We start from the raw sequence: 19,423 nt of genomic DNA on the forward strand, positions 1-19,423 counted from the left end.
TTTGCCGCCACTTGGTTTGTTGCGGCGGCGGCGGTGGCAGCGGATAGAAATTGTTTTTCCGCAGCTAAAATTGTTAGATCGGCGGCGGCGGCGATAATAATAATAATGTTACGCGTGTGTTGTAGGAAACAAGAGATAGAGAGATGCATGTAGTTGAGAGTTGGGAGCAAGGGGTGGAGGTGAAAAATAAAAAAAGAGCAGTGCCATGGAGAAAATAGAGATTTCCTTTGATGCTGTGATATTAGCGGCGGTTCAGGGGCGCGTTTATCGGGCCGTAAACATTGCTGCGGGTCTTCTCTTATCGGTCAACTTCCGCCAATACCTACATCCAAGGGGTGACCGGTTCTAAACCACCCTTCGTTCCTCCACCCTGTGCGAGGAGAAAGGGCATCATCCCAATCGTGTGACCTCTTTTGATCTACGGTCGCTCCTGTTCAAAAGACACAATACACTAAATCCACTTGTTTATACCCTGGTAACTACTTCCCAAAAGCACCATCAAGTTTCGCTATCTCTATAGGTAAAAGAAAGCATGCAAAACTGCTATGTAAAGGTACAGAACAAACAGTCAAAACTTTATAAAGAAAAACTAATATGTATGTAAAATATATGCTGATGCTCCAAGACTTAATTAATTTACACCTTAATAAATTAGAGCGATCTGAATTATAATAAGAATAACACTGAGTGGGAGAGTAATTTTATTTAGTCGCGAGATTTCCATTCACGTAGGAAAGTGGGCGAGATGATGATAATAAAAAAAAAAGCAGAGGGAAGAAAAAAAATGGAAATGATGAAGGGAGTGTAGGGTGCAATATCTCAAGCTTCGCGATGGTGGAGAGAAAGAAAAAATGGACAAAAAAAAAACATTTTCCCCTCGCATAATGAGCGTGTAAAAGGAGCGCCTGCCTGTGCAAATGGTTTATATTAGGCTCACTCTTTATTAAACATCCCATCCATCCATCAATTATATTAAGTGACTAATTGAGAATTTATTTGCGTTCTCAGGTAACGTTTCATCTGTTTATCGAATGCGTTACTAATAGCAACAAATATTTTGTTTAACAATTTTGTTTATATTAATTGTTTTCTGTTTAGGACTAAATCTAATAATTCATGAATACGTGTAGTGACGATATGAGGATATCTTGAAGTGGTGGTGATGATAATAATAAAGGGAGTTTATATGCGGGACACCGTGCATAAATCCATTAAGAAGGAGTCGTGGGAAAAGGCAAGGGGGTTGGCAACGCTGATGCGGATTCAGCTTAATGACCGAACCACGGCCACCCTTTTCTTTGGCCACCTTTAATAAAACAACTTTTAAGGGGCGCGGGTGGCTTGATTCAAACGGAAAATTAAATAATTTCGCTGTCTTCTTTACGCTCACACGCACACTTCACATTTCCAAATTGATAAATTTTCACAGAGTTTATCTATTGCAATTTTCTTTGCTGCAACATTAGTCAATTGTAAAGATAATTTTATTGTACATTTCACCATCACTAATTGGCTTGAACTATAAAGTTTTTCTTTTGTTTATGTTCAAAATATGAGAGACAAAAAAGTGTTATTTAAATATGTTTATAATTGATGTTAATTATGTTCCAAAGCTAATATTTTCACAAAATTTTAACCAAACAGTTTGTGTTTAATTATTATTATCTAGCTTATGAATAATTCATGTTCACTTCACTAATGACTAAATCATTGGCTGTTGATTAATTAAGGACCGCTTTCACACGCACATATATTTTATATACAGACAGAGATACATAGGGAATAACTCACCGGAGGGTTGGTAATAAAATCTTCCTCACTAATAGCCTCCTTCGCCACTTAATTCCTGATCCTAAACCAGTTCAAAGCTAATTAAATTTTGAAATATTCATTACACCGTCTATTTCTTGTATATCTTAGATACATGCACACTTAAGCATTAAAACTTTTATAAGATTTTTTGTATACAATTACAACCTACCTTCAGCGATGACCTAGAAAATTATTTTATTTTTAATTAGCGAAATAAAACGGATGAAATCGTCTTAAATATTTATTGTAGATAGAAGAAATATTAACAAACACAAGAAAATCAGAAGAATCGTCCAATTTAAAGAAAAAAATAAAAACAATTGTGTTAATTTTGTTTTATGCATACATTTCATTACATATATTTGTTCGTTTAATGTTTAGTTTACAATAACAGTTTTCATGTATTTCTCACATATATATATATCTTAAGAATTATTCATTTACACTTCACATTTTCGTCTCTCAATCATTCGCCCATTCTTACATTTTATATAGACAATGAAAATTCGAACGCATCCGAAGTTTGTCGCACCAAATTTATTTATTTTTTGCGGTCGGTCAGTCGAAGTAATAAACGTGTAAAGTCGACGCAAATTTGCAACAACAACAAAAAAGGGAAAAGTCGATCGTTAAATTCGTATATCCTAGTATGTACACGTGACTTGATTGGGGTTTTTTTTTTTTAAAAAGATTTCAATGAAAACAAAACACAATTCTTGCGGACGTTTCTCTTGTTTCATCAATTCGAACTTCATTTATTTCCAGCGCGTTTCGGATTAATTTAATAAAATGGATCAGAGATACGAATTTCATTAATTAAAAAAAGTTCAACCGAGTGATATTTAATAAATAACCGTTTCGGTTAAGAAATATGTACAAATTAGTTTTAGATTATTTTTTTAAAAAGAGTTTTACGATTTACTTCGTGGATTTGTTTGTGATATTTACTTTTAAAATAATTTATCGTTTATTTTTTTTAAAAAATCGTCTGGTTCTTTCTTTACACCTACGAATGTGTTATATATATATTTAGTTTAGTTTTTTTGTTTGTTTGTTTTCTTCTTTGTCTGCATTTCCTGTAAATGTATATGTTTAAAGGACATATTTAATAATCGTTGCCGGGATTTGCAAATTTGCTCGAGCTGACGATGTGCGTGAACGTGTGTATTTATGTATAAATAGATAGGTTCACAAGTTGTTGTTAGTTCACGTAAATAAGAGTCCCTTTGCTGCGAGAGGTTACTAATATGTTTGTTTGTGTTCTATGGTGTGTACATAAGTGTGTCAGTGTGTATGTTTGTGTGTGTGTCTTCCTCTTCGCGTCAGCAGCTTGGACGTCGGATTAGATTCCCAGGAGGACGAGCAGAACGCTGAGCAGACAAGCCGTTACAGGATATTCCAATCTCAGCTGACCGCCGTGTTGCATCGCAGCTGGATGCTCACCTGGAACAAATCGGTATTAGTAATACTAACAGATTGACGAGTTAAGCCGGAGGCGCAAATTAATCCTAAATTCACGAATATCAAATTTCTAGTGAAATACGAAAATAAACATAGGTTCACTATAGATTCAAGTGTTCCTTGAAAAAAAAAAAAGACAAATTCTGCCTTCAAATCCTTTGACATACGAATATGACAGTTCGTTTTACGAAAAATTTTAGGTTATTTTTATTTGATTCTGAATTAAGTTATTAATCAAAGAAGGTTAAAACGAATCCATTCTGTAACGGTAGCAAAACTTTCAATAGAATTAAAACAATTGGTTGATAGCAGAGAACAGAGCAGCTACACTTCATTCTCATTTAATATTAAGTGTAGATCCGGCTGCAATGTGCTTAAAATGTATGTATGTATGTAGATTCGAGCAATCCGAACGCCGACCCGGATAAATATGTAAATTTTTAATGAAACTTTTAGTGCCTTCCATCTCGAAACTTGGATCGTATTAAAAAAAAAATGTCAAAAAAAAATAATTATATATAAATTATATTTTTTTAATTAAACATTGTTTTCTGATGCAAATTTATACAATTCATTCGTTTCTAAATGAATCTCGGATTTTCTTTTCACATTCTAGTCAATTGTTACATACGTCAAAGTGACAGCTGTCATTTCGCGACCCAACATATTTGTTTGTAGTTGTACTGCAAAACAATTGCCAAGAGTATTTCACCAACACCACGCTTTGACACATGGTGACAGCTGTCATTGAAGACTTGAATTGTTTCAATCCGTGGTAGTAACCATTTCAAATACACTTGAAACATCAGAAACCGCCACCTCTTTCACGAAGAATAGTAGTAACGCAATGCTGAAATCCAGTTTCGTCTGATTAAACAATAAGACTTTGGGACATCCGTCACGATTAGCGGCATTAAGATATTTCACTTGCAAACATTGCATCATTATTAACGTAATATACAATCAACTGGGGAAGAGTTCGCCTGCAGAGACACAGAGAGATTGACTTGAATATAACTAAACCTAACAGGATTTTCGCAGTTAAATTACGTTAAGGGGAGGGAAATAAGTGAATGCAGCAGTGGAACACGTTAGACTGCACGGAAGTTTTCGTAATCCCCGCGTAATTCCCGTATAATGGACGTGTTATTTCTTAATTAACATACTCTCGGCGCAATACAAATGTTATGACAAGACCAGACAGTTTTATTCAGCCGCTAGATGTCTCCTATTTACATCTTAATGCAAGCACAACATTGTAAATACGCATTCAATGGGACTTCATTGTAATTACATAAATCCAAGTCATCAAGTAAAATCTATTCAGTAGAATAATTGCATTGTTTATATACTTAAATCAATGTTAGCACTATGGGTTCTCTATAATCTAAACCAAAAATATTTGTTTTGTAATTTGTCCGAATGTGCGTTAAAATTGTATCATTATTATTTATATCATTGTCGAGGGGGATTGCTGTAATTAAATGAGTTTTCTATAGCGGGCAAGAGATAGAGAGCAATCAAAAACTTTGCGGCACTGAATTTGGCTCACTTACTTTACCGAAAAGTTTCTTTGCACTTTTTCTTTCTCTTTTTTCGAGCGGCATCGCTGCACGGCGCAACTACTGCGTGGGACGAGGCGAGACGAGTCGAGCAGGTCATAAATTACATTACATTTTCATGCATTTTCCTTCCAACACAGCTGCAGTTCCGAAACCAGAAAACTTCTTCTCCTCCTCCTCCGTGCCATCATCATCATCGTGGTCATGAATGGAGTATTTTCATGTAATTATAATTAGCATCTACCTGTTGCCTACATACAGAATTGCAGAAAAGATTGTAGAAATTAGTTTACAAATCCATATTCTGCGTATCTCAAATTCGGATGAGTATGTGATGTTTGCCAATGGGCAGCAACTGTTGAAATGCAAATATCTCTTGTGTGCGAAATTCCAGGATGAAGTTTCAAGTGTATCAGAAGCCGATCGATAAATGCCGACTGACAATTAAGCAAGCTATGCACACACACGGAAAACACGTCGGAGTCCGTTTGAATTCGCCAATCGGGAAACAATGTTCACGCTTGTTGCCCACCGCTCTCAGAGAAAATTACCAGACCAGTTTCGGTTCGTACACTTTACTACATCCATCACTCAATTATTTTGTGCACCCCTCGAAATGCGAGCTAATATTTGTAAAGTCATGAAATATGAATGGGATTCTCATCTCATTTGCAGATCTTAAATTATATCACCGGAAACACTCATTGCCGTTGTTCACTTCCGTTCGTTGCATCCATTATCTTCGTAATAATAGTAATGGAAAATGTATTCAACTCTCAAATTCACATGCAATTTGTCTTATTATTTATCTCCAAATGTTAATTTCCTTCATTTTTTTGAGTGAATTGAAAATTTCCCTCTATATATAACGTTTCTGTAATTGTCACGGTCAGTTCACTTAAAAAGAAATGCTGAAAATTGATACAGCGTTTTACCGTTCCCGTTTTTATGCAAGTCGTTCATCATTTTTTTTGAAATAATGAAATTGCACTTACATATATGTTCGGAATTTAACGGTCTTCCTTCTGGCCGTAAATTGGTGGGAATCGATCGGACCGTCCTCGAGTTATGCGCGATTTACTGCGCTCGCTATTTTTCCGGCCGCAGAACCGTCTCATATAACTCGGATTTTAAAACGAATTCGAAACCAGCCGTACTTCGTATCATTTTCACGCGAAACTATTTCCAGATTGCAAAAAAAAAAAGGAACAGCTTTCGCAGTTGCCTGTGGCGTGTGTCACGTCAAATACTCGCGTACTTGAACGCAAAGCGTGCCCATTTCTGATTCTTAATTGCATTTTTTTTAAACACTTTTTCATACCATGAATATGTATTATTATTTATGAATATAAGTTTATTAATGCATATTTCATAAGTTGCTGCTTTCTATTTGTTTGCAGTCGTGACCCAATTACCAAAAGTATTTCATTGGTTTCTCGCTTTGACACACGATGACAGTTGACATTTCGCTGTCATTGACAGCTGTCATTCGAAATTTAAGGTAACGCTATAGATTGAAAAACGCTGCTGTAGATTACTGCATCTGCTCGAGAAAAAAATACATTAGTTAACGACTGAACGTGTTAGATTCATGTAATTTATTGTGATTAGTAAATGCAATCAAATGTATATTAAGGAAGTTCAATTTCGCACACTGCAGACGGTTTTTTTCTTGTACGAAGTAGGTGGAACGTAGTAAATCTTGTAGCAGCGGCCGCTTTTCCCATTGAATTATAGCCGAGAGATGTCGTTCTTATAAACTGGGTGGTGGTTGGTGAACTCAATCGAAAACTTTCTCAAAACAAGTGCAAGTTATAATTTAGCCGTAATTGTATGATATGTTGTAATCTTAATAAGACACCACTATAGGTTTTTTTTTGACATGACGTGTTCAGGTTATGAATATTTGATTAATTAAAGAGTTGAGGGTTGCCAACCTTTGGGTATATGTCAAATTACTTAAAAGTACCAACCATACAAAAACAAAGTTTTTTTTTAATTAATTTATACAAATTATCAGTAATAATAATCGTTCGGACATGGACATCTTTCATTCTTGTATTGTTGGCGTTAGAGCATTTAACAAGGGCGATTGATGCGCACATATATAAAGCGAACAAATATTCTTTTCACAACCCCGAAGATAAATACATTTCGTTGCGTATGTTTGCGGACTCTTGGATACAAATTCAAGACGTATCCATCCCGCGCGTAAATTTCATTTATTTACTCGGACGTAAAAGTGAGACTATTTTTCTTCCACTCACTCCATCCTTTTGACGCGTCAATTCTGGGGGGAGGGCTACAAACAGACGACCCACCCTTCCATCAACGGAAAACTATATTGCTGCAACCCCTGCACACAAGTGCCCGTCCGTAATCAGCTCTAAGACCCTTCAGGCTACAGTAGTGTACAAACATCAAGAAGCCATCCAACGAAACGAAGTTGGTGCGAATGTGTGTGCATTTCTATTGCCAATTTCAATTATGACTTTGTTTGTTTGTTTTTTTTCGTTCAGTTTGTACACAACACTATTTCACACAAGATGACAGCTGTCATTTTATAACATAATTTTTCAACAATTTGACACACGTCATTTTGCGATCCATATGTAATTATTTCATAAATATTATTAATATGTAGGCAATTCATCAATTATATAAAATTTAGGTCGATCGTTGAAATTACAAATATGTGAATTAACTGAACATTAATTATTATTATTATTATAAGCAGAATTCACAATTTTTATCCAAATTTAATGACGTATTTTGATCGACGCTTTTATGTGCTATAAACAGGTATTTTTCAAATATGTCGCGTGTTATTTATAAGCTGCATCGATTGATCATTTTGTTAAAGGAAAACACTCGTGGAAAAGTCAATCGACATATTTCATTAATCCAATATAAATCCGAGTTAATGTCGCGCACAATGGGCCGGATTTATAAATGTTATTAACTCGGAACAGAATCGTTACATCACTGTCACCGGCTAATGCGACGCAATACGTATAAATAATATTCCGTCTGTATTACTTGTTGTATTTTTTTTTCGCTCAGTTTCCTCTCTCGCTTCGATATCTCCTAATCTCATTACGTTTTCCTTTTTTTACGTCGGTCTCAGCCTAATCCGCTTTTTTGTCCACCGCTGTCCAGAAATATCCTCGAATTAGGACTCCAACAAGCTCCAAAAAAACATGGGAAAATCTTTGAGAAATGACGTTTATAATAATGGTCTTCATCTGCGCGCGCGGATATGCGATTACTGAAGCGGAACGGTATCCAGATCAAAGCCGTTGTGGAAACTTTAAACAATTACCGAAGATATGCTCCGAGATTTATTACCGGCTGGAGAGTGGGCGAGCGCGCGAAATGTAATTTATTGGATTTAATAACGTCGGCCAGAAATATACACAGATACACCCATATATATATATATATATATAAAACTTTAATACCTAATATCCGTTTCATACAATTTATATACACGTATCGATCGCGTATTTTGCAGATGAACAAGATGTGAAATATTCGTGAAAAAGTTTTTAAATTCTGCAGAAATTACTATAAAATCAATGTAAAAATTATACAAATATAAGTTGAATCCTGTAGATAATTTAAAGTGGATGCGCTGTGTAAATAGATTGAAGCGTTTCACAAATAACGGTAAATGAGATTTTTTTTTTGAAATTCACTAAATTAATCTTTGTTGTTTTTTTGTTTTCGGTTGTTGAACTATGAAAATGAAAAGTTCGCGCTGAATTTATTTAAGGATTGGGTAAACGTTTGGAGTGAGATTGGAAGAAAAATAAGGGAGTTTAGTCTGAGTGTGTGTGTGGGCTGCGAGGAAAAGACTTTTGTTTGCGAGCCTCCGGCGCGGCCTCCTTCTTCGCTCGACGACGACTTTGAAATATTGACAATGACAAATATTGAATCCGTCAAATATTTTCCCACTTTTTCTACGTTATCCCTTTTTATTTTCTTCTTTTGACAGTGTCTCGTCTCCTATCAGTCGTCAGTGCATTGGACAAATTTAAAAAAAATTAAAAAAAAAGAAGAGAATGCTCCGAGGATTTTCGCTCCCTCCAGAGTATTTGCTTTCATCAATATTCTTGACTCATGTCTCTCTTTCAAACGTAATCGAATAAGTAGTAGAAACTTTGACATCGAGAGATTTATTCATTTATCGGACAGAAATTTATGGTAATTTTTGTTTAAATATATTTGTTTGCTTTACACAAATTCTTTGGGGACCAATCGAGATTATAAAAAAGTTACTAACGATTCGAAAATCATAAATTAAATCGTCTTTCGTATTAAATATTAAAGAGATGCAAACTATAAGTAGAGCATTTGCCTTAAAGTTATGCTCCATTAAAGACGAAGTTTCAAGCAGTCATTTCCTTAAGAAAATATTTAATTTCCTGCATTTCTCTCTCATTCCTTTCAAGTGAAAAGGTTTGAACAGCAGTTTTTCAATTCGATAAATAAGAAAATACGATTAATTTTACGTATGGTAAATGGGATTGGAGATGTTACAACCAGACAGACGTTTTTTTTTTCTTCTTCGGAAAATTTCCATAAATCCTGTATATCCTCTTCCAATTCCAAGCAAACCCCAGGCTTATTGATAACAGGTTTATAAATCTATATATATATATATTTGGGACGGGGAGAAGGAGGATATCTAATTTATGGCCGAACGTCTGTGGCCGTTTAACGAGATTGGCGCAATTTGCGAAGTTCTAAACAGGATAATCGACGACGGTCCACTCTCAACTCTAATATATATACTGAAATACAGTGGAACTTCGCTTAACGAGTTTTAATCCGTTCTAAAATTTCCGAATTTTTATTCGTATAGTGAAACATAATACACATAATATGTGTACAAAAGTTTGAAATATGACTTCTGTTGTCAACGTCGCTCGTTAAGCGAGTCATTTTTCTCACATTTAATTTTGCTTGTTAAGTGAAATGCTCGTTACCTTCACTGTACTTATATCGATTTATTAATGAACTATATTCTCTATATTTACAACAAAAACACTAATCCTTGTTGTCTTGTATTTAGAACATTTATGTGACTGACGTAATTTAATAAACGTCAAATCCGAATATGTCAAAATAATAAGTATAAAACAAACTTCAAATCTCAATGCTGCCAACATAAATATTTAAATTTAAAAAAAAAACTGTAATTAAGCCGCGCCCCATTCGCTTCCACGTGAATGCAGTCATTTAAGTTTTATTTAATATTAGTGCCAAATAACAAATTGACTAATAAACAAGTAAACAGATGAAATGATTTCGGTAATAGGTACTCATTTCATATGTACACATTTCAAATTCAAAACATATAAGCCTCTGGGGGAAAGTCGGCGAAGAGGATGAGAGAAAAACTACATTCGATTCGAACTTTTGAAGTAGAAAATCGAAATGCGCTTTCTATGTAAGACAAGCAAATTCCGAACACTAAATATTTACATTTATAAGTCTACAACACATGACTCGCGCTGCATGCATGTCAATACGAAGAAGTGTGTGTGTTGAGGAACGGGGATCTGTTTTTACCAGTTTCGATATTAATGGAAATTTTCCTGCTGGGACGTCGCTGGCAGTTCGGCCGGAAATTGTATGTTCGGAAAATGATAATAATAATAATTCGGGGTGTATGCTGTGGGAATTAAATCGTTGCACAGAGATTTATTATATACTAATTATGATTGGGTTTTAGATCGTTCAGATTACCAGAATACTAATTACAAGCTATCAACTTTAAATACCAACACAACAATAAAATAATTTTGTCAATTGTTTGTTTCGATAATTAACTACTATTTATTGTGGTGGCAATAAGATTAAATATGGGAGGAGTTTATTTATTTTTTTAATATTTATTTTGGCAACATTGTCATGTGAAGTTTGCTTTAGTTACTTTAGGTGAAAATTTGTGAATGAATTAATTATAATAACTAATTAATAAAACTATCTACATGAATAGTTACAGATTAACAGAAATATTGCAAAAAGTCGCATGAACAAATCCAATCAGCATTTTGATTAGAGAGTGTATTCTAATTATAATATTTTATTAATTATTTTAGTGATGAAGCAACAAAGCGTAGGGTATAATTTAATATTTGAATGCGGCTGTAATTTGTGTGTTTGAAAGGCTCGTCGTACGAAGCGTCGGATAATTTCGCTGCGGCTTTACGTATCGATGATTCTCATGTAATTAAATTTAATAAATTTCGCCGCCTTCGCCGTGCGAACGAGCTACAACGTACAGAATTTCCTTTCTTTCGCCAATCTAATAACCTGTTTATAATCATCGTTCCGCGCGCTATTTTCCAGCAATGAAAACCACTAAGAGGCTTTAGAAACGTAAATTAGATTATACCTACTCTCCACTCTTGACACTTTTCGGTCCGAACTTTTAAAATTATCTTCTTTGCCAATTTCAAGGGTTTACCGTGCTTGCTGGATGTAATCATTCATAAACTTTCACAACGTGAACATTAAATTTCATTGCTTTACGAAAATCCATCGCCCCGTGTTTATTGGTTTTAATGTGAGAAATATGTAATTACTAAAGAATTATGAAAGTTTCATATTGCTGTACGTATATAAACATTGAAAGAAGAAGTAACATTAACACAATATAAAGATGTTATGAAAAGTGTATAAATTAAGCGTAATAATAGTTGGAAGCAAATATTGTAAGTTTCTAAATCATCGACAATTCAGTAGCACAACTGCACTGAGTTCTAAATTGCTTGTAAAGTGATCATCTGGATATGTTTCATGTGAGAATACCAGTGTTAACGGTTGTATTACAATATACGTACTTCGTGCAATATTACTATTCTGGTTTTATATCAAAGCACTGACAAATCAAATGCGAACTAAATGTCAAATCAATTAATATTTAGTGATGACAGTTGACAAGTTGACATTAGCATTTATGTTTTATAATTTGTTAGACATGCAGTAATAATAGTTAATAATAAATACGTTTCATTTGCAATTTCATTTATTGTTGATTGTAAATATATAAAAAGAAAATGAACGGTGATAGGTTTGTTATTGCGAGAGCCTTTTAAGACTTTGTCTGCGATGATGATAATAATAATAAGGTAAATCCATTAAGTGTATTGGAGATCGTTGACGAGACAGGTAATAAATCAGGGTGTAAAGTTAAGTCGGAATTGGTATTGCCTTTATGTCGGGCCGGGGGGGGTTGGTCTTGATTCTGTGCCATAACAGCCCGAAGCTCGATAACACATTAACTCGGGTTGTATTAGGACTATTAGAGCTTATTGTATGTGTGTGTGTGTGTATCTATGTGCTGTTTGTATCATGATCAAGCACCTGCGTTTTGGAGGCTTAATCGATACCTCTCACAAAAGACCCAACAAAGCTCTATGACTTTGACTCTTAAGGTATTCACCATTTCCAATTAAGCGTTTCTATGCCTTTCCCCACGAACGTTCATATAATTCACATATACAGATTCATTAGTTTTATAATTTCAACAGCTTGAATTTACGATTCTTCTGTTTTTGTTCTAATCTGCAAACATATTTAATCTTTACGTCAATCCGTTTGACGTTTGCTGTCAGAATCGAAATCTAACGTCAAAACTTAATCAAAAACAAAGTTTCATAACCTCTACGTGTCCATCTATTAAAGACTAGATAGACTAATTAAATAGTATAAATTTGGTTGTCTTACCATTGAGCACGTGAACGATTAACGATTTTGGATTGGCATTGGATGGATTGCACGTGTACTTTCCGGAATCGGAGTCGCGAGCCCTCTGGACCAGCAGATAGCTGACGGTGTTGTCGCCTTTCTCCGTGATGACGCTGACGCCGCCGCGCGGTGAATCGTAATTTATTTCCTGCAACGTAAAGAGAACATTGTAACTCGTACGGAGATGTGCAAAGAGGAGATTTTCATACAGACAGCAGACAGTATTGAAACGGCATAATATGATGGATGTATGCGCGTGGAGCGCGGCCGGAATATTAGAGATTTCTTTCCAAGCTTACATATTAAATGGAATGATGCATACGGCAGTGAGTTCAAGTTGAAGCAACAACACAACACAACACAACACAACAACAACAACAATACCAGCAGCAAATGCCAACGAGGAAAAGAGGAGGCACACGAATAACAACGGAAACATTGGAAGAATGAGATCAAATCTGGCGTCTGTTTTTACGCGAGCACGCTTTTTCATTTTCGCTCGCCAAGCGAATAGGAAATAATATACGTTTGTTGGATCCTTTTATTTCGCAACAGATCTGGGCCTTTACAATAATTATAATTATTTTCTTCAAAGGCTGACAAATTTGAGCTTTCTCTTTATTTCCTTTCATTTTTCTACAAAGTATTAACGCAATCATGACAGCTGTCATATTGTGTCAAAGAATATGTTAATTCGCTGTCACTTTGCGTCAAAGCGTAATGACAGCTGTCACTTTTGACAGAAGCAAGAGTATAAATGTGATGGGTCGTGCGGCAAAAAGGTTGAAAAACGCAGATGTATAGTGGTTATCTGTAACACATTTACATAAGTATTGGGAATTAACTGGAAATCGAACAGCTGCACAACACCATTTTCCACGTATTTATTATTTTTTCTTATTATCGGAAAGTTCCACCCCCGCAAGTTCCCACCCGTATTGGAAATCGAATACTTGTATAACATATTACGACGGTTAGTTAAAATCGAAAGAAAAGAGCATGCGTATGGAAGTAATATCTAAAAGCAAGGAGAAATCATAGGATGTAAATTATAAATTGTAATCTTGTGGAAATAGTTGGATATTAAGCTTCCTGTTATACTTAGGCAATTAGGTAATGCGAATAATAAAGTTGTTTGAGTAATTATTAAAAAGTGAAGCAATTAAAATTTAGCGAAATCGCTCTGTCGGCCATAATTAAGGGGGTAATTACTCCTTAGTCATCTTGATTTAAAAGGAGAAAGAAAAATGGGTACACACACACACACCGATGTCGAGGGACGCTTGCTTCTCATGAATTTTCGAGCAAGCACGTCTAAAGTTCGTCATGATTCCAGAACACAATTTTTTATAACGTTCTACATAAAGACTTGCCCTCGTCCGTCCGTCCGTCCGTCCGTTATGGATGGCTAATTGTCAAAGCGAGAAAATTAATGGCAGCTAATTAATAAGGCATGAAATTTAAAACTCTGCCATTAACCATATTTCTTTTCTTCTTCCCGGAGGGACGAACACAAAAAAAAAATGAGATCGTTCTTCACTTCCGCTGTTCACTTGTTTTCGTTTACTCTTACAAGTCTCCGCCCATCCCCTCAAAGCCCGCTTTAATTTTTCCTCGACGTCAATTTTGACGTGACAACCCCCCTGGAATCGTGGGGTCGCTAGATGGCGTTCATCTCTATCGATCACGTCGCGCGTAATTATTTCGAATTGTTGATTAGCCGTGAACCGAAAACGGCGATCACCGTTATCGGCGGTGCACCGATTAGATGGAACGTCAGCGATAGTGATTGTAGCATGCAAACACACGCACACAATCGGTCATATCGCGCGTAACACATAAATATTGGGAGACAACAACAGTTTGGGATAATGTCCGGCGACCGCAAATAACGGGGTCGGAAGCAATTTCGGAATAATCAAAAGCCCTTTTATCATCGCATCACAATACACAATTGTTTTATGCGCGCGCCCTCTCGCGTCCTTCCCTCTGTATTCCGTTTTATGTTGTTGTTGTTGTTTGTGTTTTTTTTTTTAATTCGCTTTGGTCCGGTCCTAAAACACCAGCAAATCTGTTCTAGCGTTTTGCGTTTATTGCGGTCGTTCCGGATTTAATCACTACCCAATTTTTTGGTCAAATGTTGGTTTGCTAAAGCTGCAAAAAAAATTACAAAAAATCAATTGTACGGTAAAATCGTTTCGATGTTGCTATCCGTGGATTATAATATCGAAGCAGATTTACAAAAATCATTTATTAACATACAATCTCGTTTAGAACTTTGTTGGGTTCGGATTACAATTTGACATTTTAACAATAATGTGTACAGTGACAGAAACTTTGACAGTTGTCAGCTGTCATTTTACGAGCCAACGTATTTGTTTTAGTTGTATAGAGACACAATTACCAATAATATTTCACCAGTTTTAACACAAGATGACAACTGTAGGCTGAGAAAATATTTCGTTTAGATTTAAATTAAATTAAAATGTTAAATTGTAGTGAACTTGTGTGTATATTCTACGGTAATCTGAAGCAGGAAATCTGGTTTTTGCCTCTGGTTTTTATGGATTACCGAGAGCACAATGTATTGTAGAAATTGCGATTCTGTAATATGCTAATTCTTTATGTGTTGTTCGACATATTTGTTTTGGGACCAACATAATCAAATAACTGGATCGTCGTTTCAAATACATTGAAGTTACTTTTTAAGCTGCTGCTGCTGCTGCTTCTAAGTAGCAATTGTCGTTCCAATCAATTACTTTGTATTTGAAGAAAATAAAGTAACCAAAGCTAGAGCTAGTTGCAACGAACGGTGAAGAAAAATTGCAGTAAAAAAAAAGGCATTGTCGCAGCAGAATTGATAAAGTGATTCTAAATCCGAAATGAAATGGAGCGTCCATAATCCGCCGATGCAGCATTGATTTTTAATCGAATTTCAACCTTGGACCTGCAAAGCACTATACTTCTGCCCAGACAGAGACAAACCGATGCAACCGATGTCGAGATAGAAAGAGAGAAAGATAGAGACGGAGGAGGAGAGTCTACGAAATTGTTAAGTGAAAAAGGTCAGCGGGTCGCCGGAGATTTCCATTGATTTCCGACCGTCCTCTTCCTCATTTCATTTCTTCCAGTAAAGCGACCCATTTCGCACGATCCAATACGGCGGGCAATGAAGAAGACGCGAAGCCGGATTCCCAAAGAATGAAACGGGAGGATTGTTGAGATGGGGCGGTTTCTACGTGCGTTGTCCGCACTTCGTGTCGTCGGGTGAAGGACAAAGTTGGAGCAATTAATGGAGTTGATTGTGTTGAGGTTTCCCTTTTTGTGTGTGTTTCGAGCTCACATCACAAAAAGAAAACGGGCGATACCCAGTTTATATCAGCGGATACCTTTGGGAAATTGGGACTTGTGACACGACTTGCAAAAACTAAAACTTACTTTACCACTTGCTATACCATAAATCTGCATTCATTAACCTTACACATTTTCACAGCAAAAATGTAATTATTTTAAGTTAATTACTTATTTAGCTTATATTATTAAAAATAAAAACACTATTTTTTATATTTTATAATGTTTGCAATACTGTTGCAATACAAATTATTATTATTATTTTAATATTCAATAGTCAAAGAAAGATTGATAATGTCAATATAATAGATGGAATATGAAATTGAAAGTAAATTTCAAAGAAATAAATAATTGTAACATTCTATTTGCTTTTCCACCAAAACTTCGTAACTTGATGGAATACAATGGAAACTCTCCTATAACACGTTGAATTATTGCTGTATATATGTAATACAAATTTGCTTAATCTTCTTAATAATAAATGAAACGTCTTACCTAATTTAAGAAATGTTCACTAAAATAAAAAACGATTATGTCAAAAATGTAAATAAAAGATGACAATTGCAGTCAAACACAAAAAATAATGAGTATTGAAATTGTTCTAAAACTTTATTAAATATCTGATAGCTACAAATGTATGTGGATTGCGAACAAGAAAAAAAAGAGAGGATTTTAAACAGAGGAATTCAATAGGTCGCGATTAACGAAGTAAATCGTGCATTTGTAGTAATTAACAAAGCGCAAACAGTAGTTGTATGAATATATGTATGCATTATGTATTAGGTTGTGTGCCGGAGAATCGGTGCGAGTAGTGAAGGTTCGGTTCGGTTTGGTTTGGTTTGGATGCAACGCCTCGCGGCTCATAATTTCTACTTGCAACTAAGCCACAAACCCACCCACACCCATTCCAGCTCAGGAACGAGGATTAAATTATTTAATTAGCTCCGCTCCTAGTAGCTAACGTGATTTGGGACTCGTGCATATATAGTCTATTGACTACCCGGCACCTCCGCCCGTTCACACATTCTCACACACGGCCACCAACCGTCGTCTTCAATTCCCCCAAAACAAATCTAATCCGCACATAAACCTTGTAAACACCTCCGATTGCCTTGTTAGCGCCCATTTGCGATGCCGCCAATTTACACCCATTACGTACATCTATTGCCAACATTAAAATTAAAATTACAATTAAATCATTCTTTAATAAATAATTATTAGATTCAAATTATTTTAGCAATTTTAAATATATTTGTAATAAATGGCAACATCGTGATGAAATGATGTCAACGGGTGTTTTTCGAATCACCAATACAAATACCAACTTAATCTTTAAGTAACATTTTATAATATAATTTCGTCTACTAACGTTTTTCCAAAACATTTACTATTGGAACATCTAAATTTGACAGATAACTGAGGTTTTTTTTCTTTTATTTTTCCTTATTACTAACGGTATTAATTTGTACTTAGAAATCCGCAACCAAACATACAGCATAATTATACCCAACACAAAATTGTACTTATATTATAAATTATGGTGAAATTCATTATGCATTGATTCCTAGTTTCTATTCTATTTTAATTTTAATTATATTGCGTACAGTGAAGAAACGTTTGGACTAGTCCTTACTTTTGATACAATGTGACAGCTGTCATTTTTGATTTAGTTGTATAGCGACACAAGATGACAACTGTAGGTTGAGAAACGCTGAATTCTAGTATACAACGTCAATGAACCAAACTTGTCGTAAAAATTATTTCGTTTAGATTTTCCCAAAGGATTTACTATTGGAACAACATCTAACTTTGACAGATAACTAAGTTTTTTTTTTTATTTTATTTTTCCTTATAACTCTTCCTGTATTAACTTGTCCTTAGAAATCCGCAACCAAACATACATCAAGATTATACCATAATTAATTATGCATAATTCAGTCATATTGCGTACTTTTCTTTTACGCAAGCTTAACTCGGGAATTGGGTGCTATTAGTTGGAAAGACTTGATATCAGTATGAAATTCGCAGAAAAAGAAAGGTCAACGCAGAACCCGACGAGGCAGTTGATATAATAAAAAAAGGGGGAAAAAAAAATAGAGAGAAATCCTTGAAATTTAATCGGTCCAGGGTTTTAATCTAATCGTATTTGGGCGAAACGTCTCCCCTCAAGACGCCCGTCAACGGATTAGACTTGGCTCTCTAAGAAAAGGAAAGGGAGTGAATATAGAGAAAAAAAAAATATACAGTGAGGAGCGAAGGAAAAAGAAGCGGAAGCTTTCTTATTCCAGACGAACGAGTAAAAAGATAAGGGTAGTAATGAAATGCTAGAATTGGACAGCAAACCTTCTTGGTTGGGTCAGATGATGTCTGCAAGAGGAGAACCGCAGGCGATGGTTGGAACGAAAGTAAATTCGATTTGCAATTAACCGAATTGAAGTGCGGCGGCGGAAATAAAATATCCATCCGGCGTAGTTGCCAAGTCCGTCCGTCCGTCCGTCCGTCCCATCTAATCACTTCATATATACACTTTGCAGATGTATTGGATGGATTCTCATATTTTCTTCTGAGCTTTTGCCCTTTATTATTCACACATCGTCGGTGCGGGGGATTCGAGGAACGTTGTATTATTCAATGAGCGATTGCCGAACGTGACGTTTCGTTGCTGTATATGTGTGTGTGTGAATAAAGGTTCGATTTAGCACGTAGTGCAGACAGAAAAAGGAATTAGGGTTGGTTGGTTGGCCCGTTGTTGTAATTCTGCGCCGCGAAAATAGAGATTCAAGTGCGGCGAAGAAAACGGGCGCGCACGATTTAAATGAAATGCCAACCAACTATACCGGAAACCGGAGTGGCGCATTTACTTTTAAATGAGTAATGACGTTTCCGGTGATCCATTACAGATGACAGATACCTCATTAATTCCTCCCTACGACGCCTGCAGCAACACCAACCCGATACCATTCTAATAATCACATTGAATCACTCAATTGCATGCACAAACTGCACGTCTTTTCTCATCGAATTACAGTAGAATGAAACTAGCATCAAAACACTACCAAAACAAATGGTTAAATCTAGAAGTTAATGAATTATTAAAAGAGTAGGCTTAGTTTTTTCTTTTGTTGTTCTGTCATGATGTCTGTCAGTGCGTCGAAACTTCGTGAAAAAGGTTATGCAATTCGTTGTGTTTGCAAAGAAGTGTAGTGTTGTTACGAAAGAAATTGCAGGTAATTTGCATACTAGATAATAATGTGTTTACATAACATTTGCTTGTAATTTGAAAATCATACTAATTTTAAAATTTAAAAATGAAATAAGGTTAGATCTGTCACTGACGCGTCATTAAACAATTGTATTTTGTTTTCTGCAGCATCGACCAAACTAGATTTTAAATTTAAATTTTGCTGGTAAATATTTCTTTCATATTATTACAACTATGATCAAAATTTGAACATCAATGCAATTTATTTTACATT

At 35.4% G+C, this 19,423-nt stretch overlaps 1 protein-coding gene across 1 annotated transcript in view; it reads right to left on the bottom strand.

The window, feature by feature from the left end:
- Window positions 1-2,651: 2,651 nt before the first annotated feature.
- LOC108569196 (neuronal cell adhesion molecule-like) overlaps window positions 2,652-19,423 on the bottom strand; it is a gene marked incomplete at its 5' end in the record, with an annotated part of 31,705 nt that continues 14,933 nt past the window's right edge. The window contains 2 exon segments of the mRNA XM_017930661.1: window positions 2,652-3,255; window positions 12,576-12,744. Of these exon segments, the coding sequence (XP_017786150.1) occupies window positions 3,155-3,255; window positions 12,576-12,744 (270 nt within the window). The 3' untranslated portion in view covers window positions 2,652-3,154.

This window comes from Nicrophorus vespilloides, unplaced genomic scaffold (assembly GCF_001412225.1).
Source record: "Nicrophorus vespilloides isolate i.1.1-1 unplaced genomic scaffold, Nicve_v1.0, whole genome shotgun sequence".
Taxonomy (NCBI): Eukaryota; Metazoa; Arthropoda; class Insecta; order Coleoptera; family Silphidae; genus Nicrophorus; species Nicrophorus vespilloides.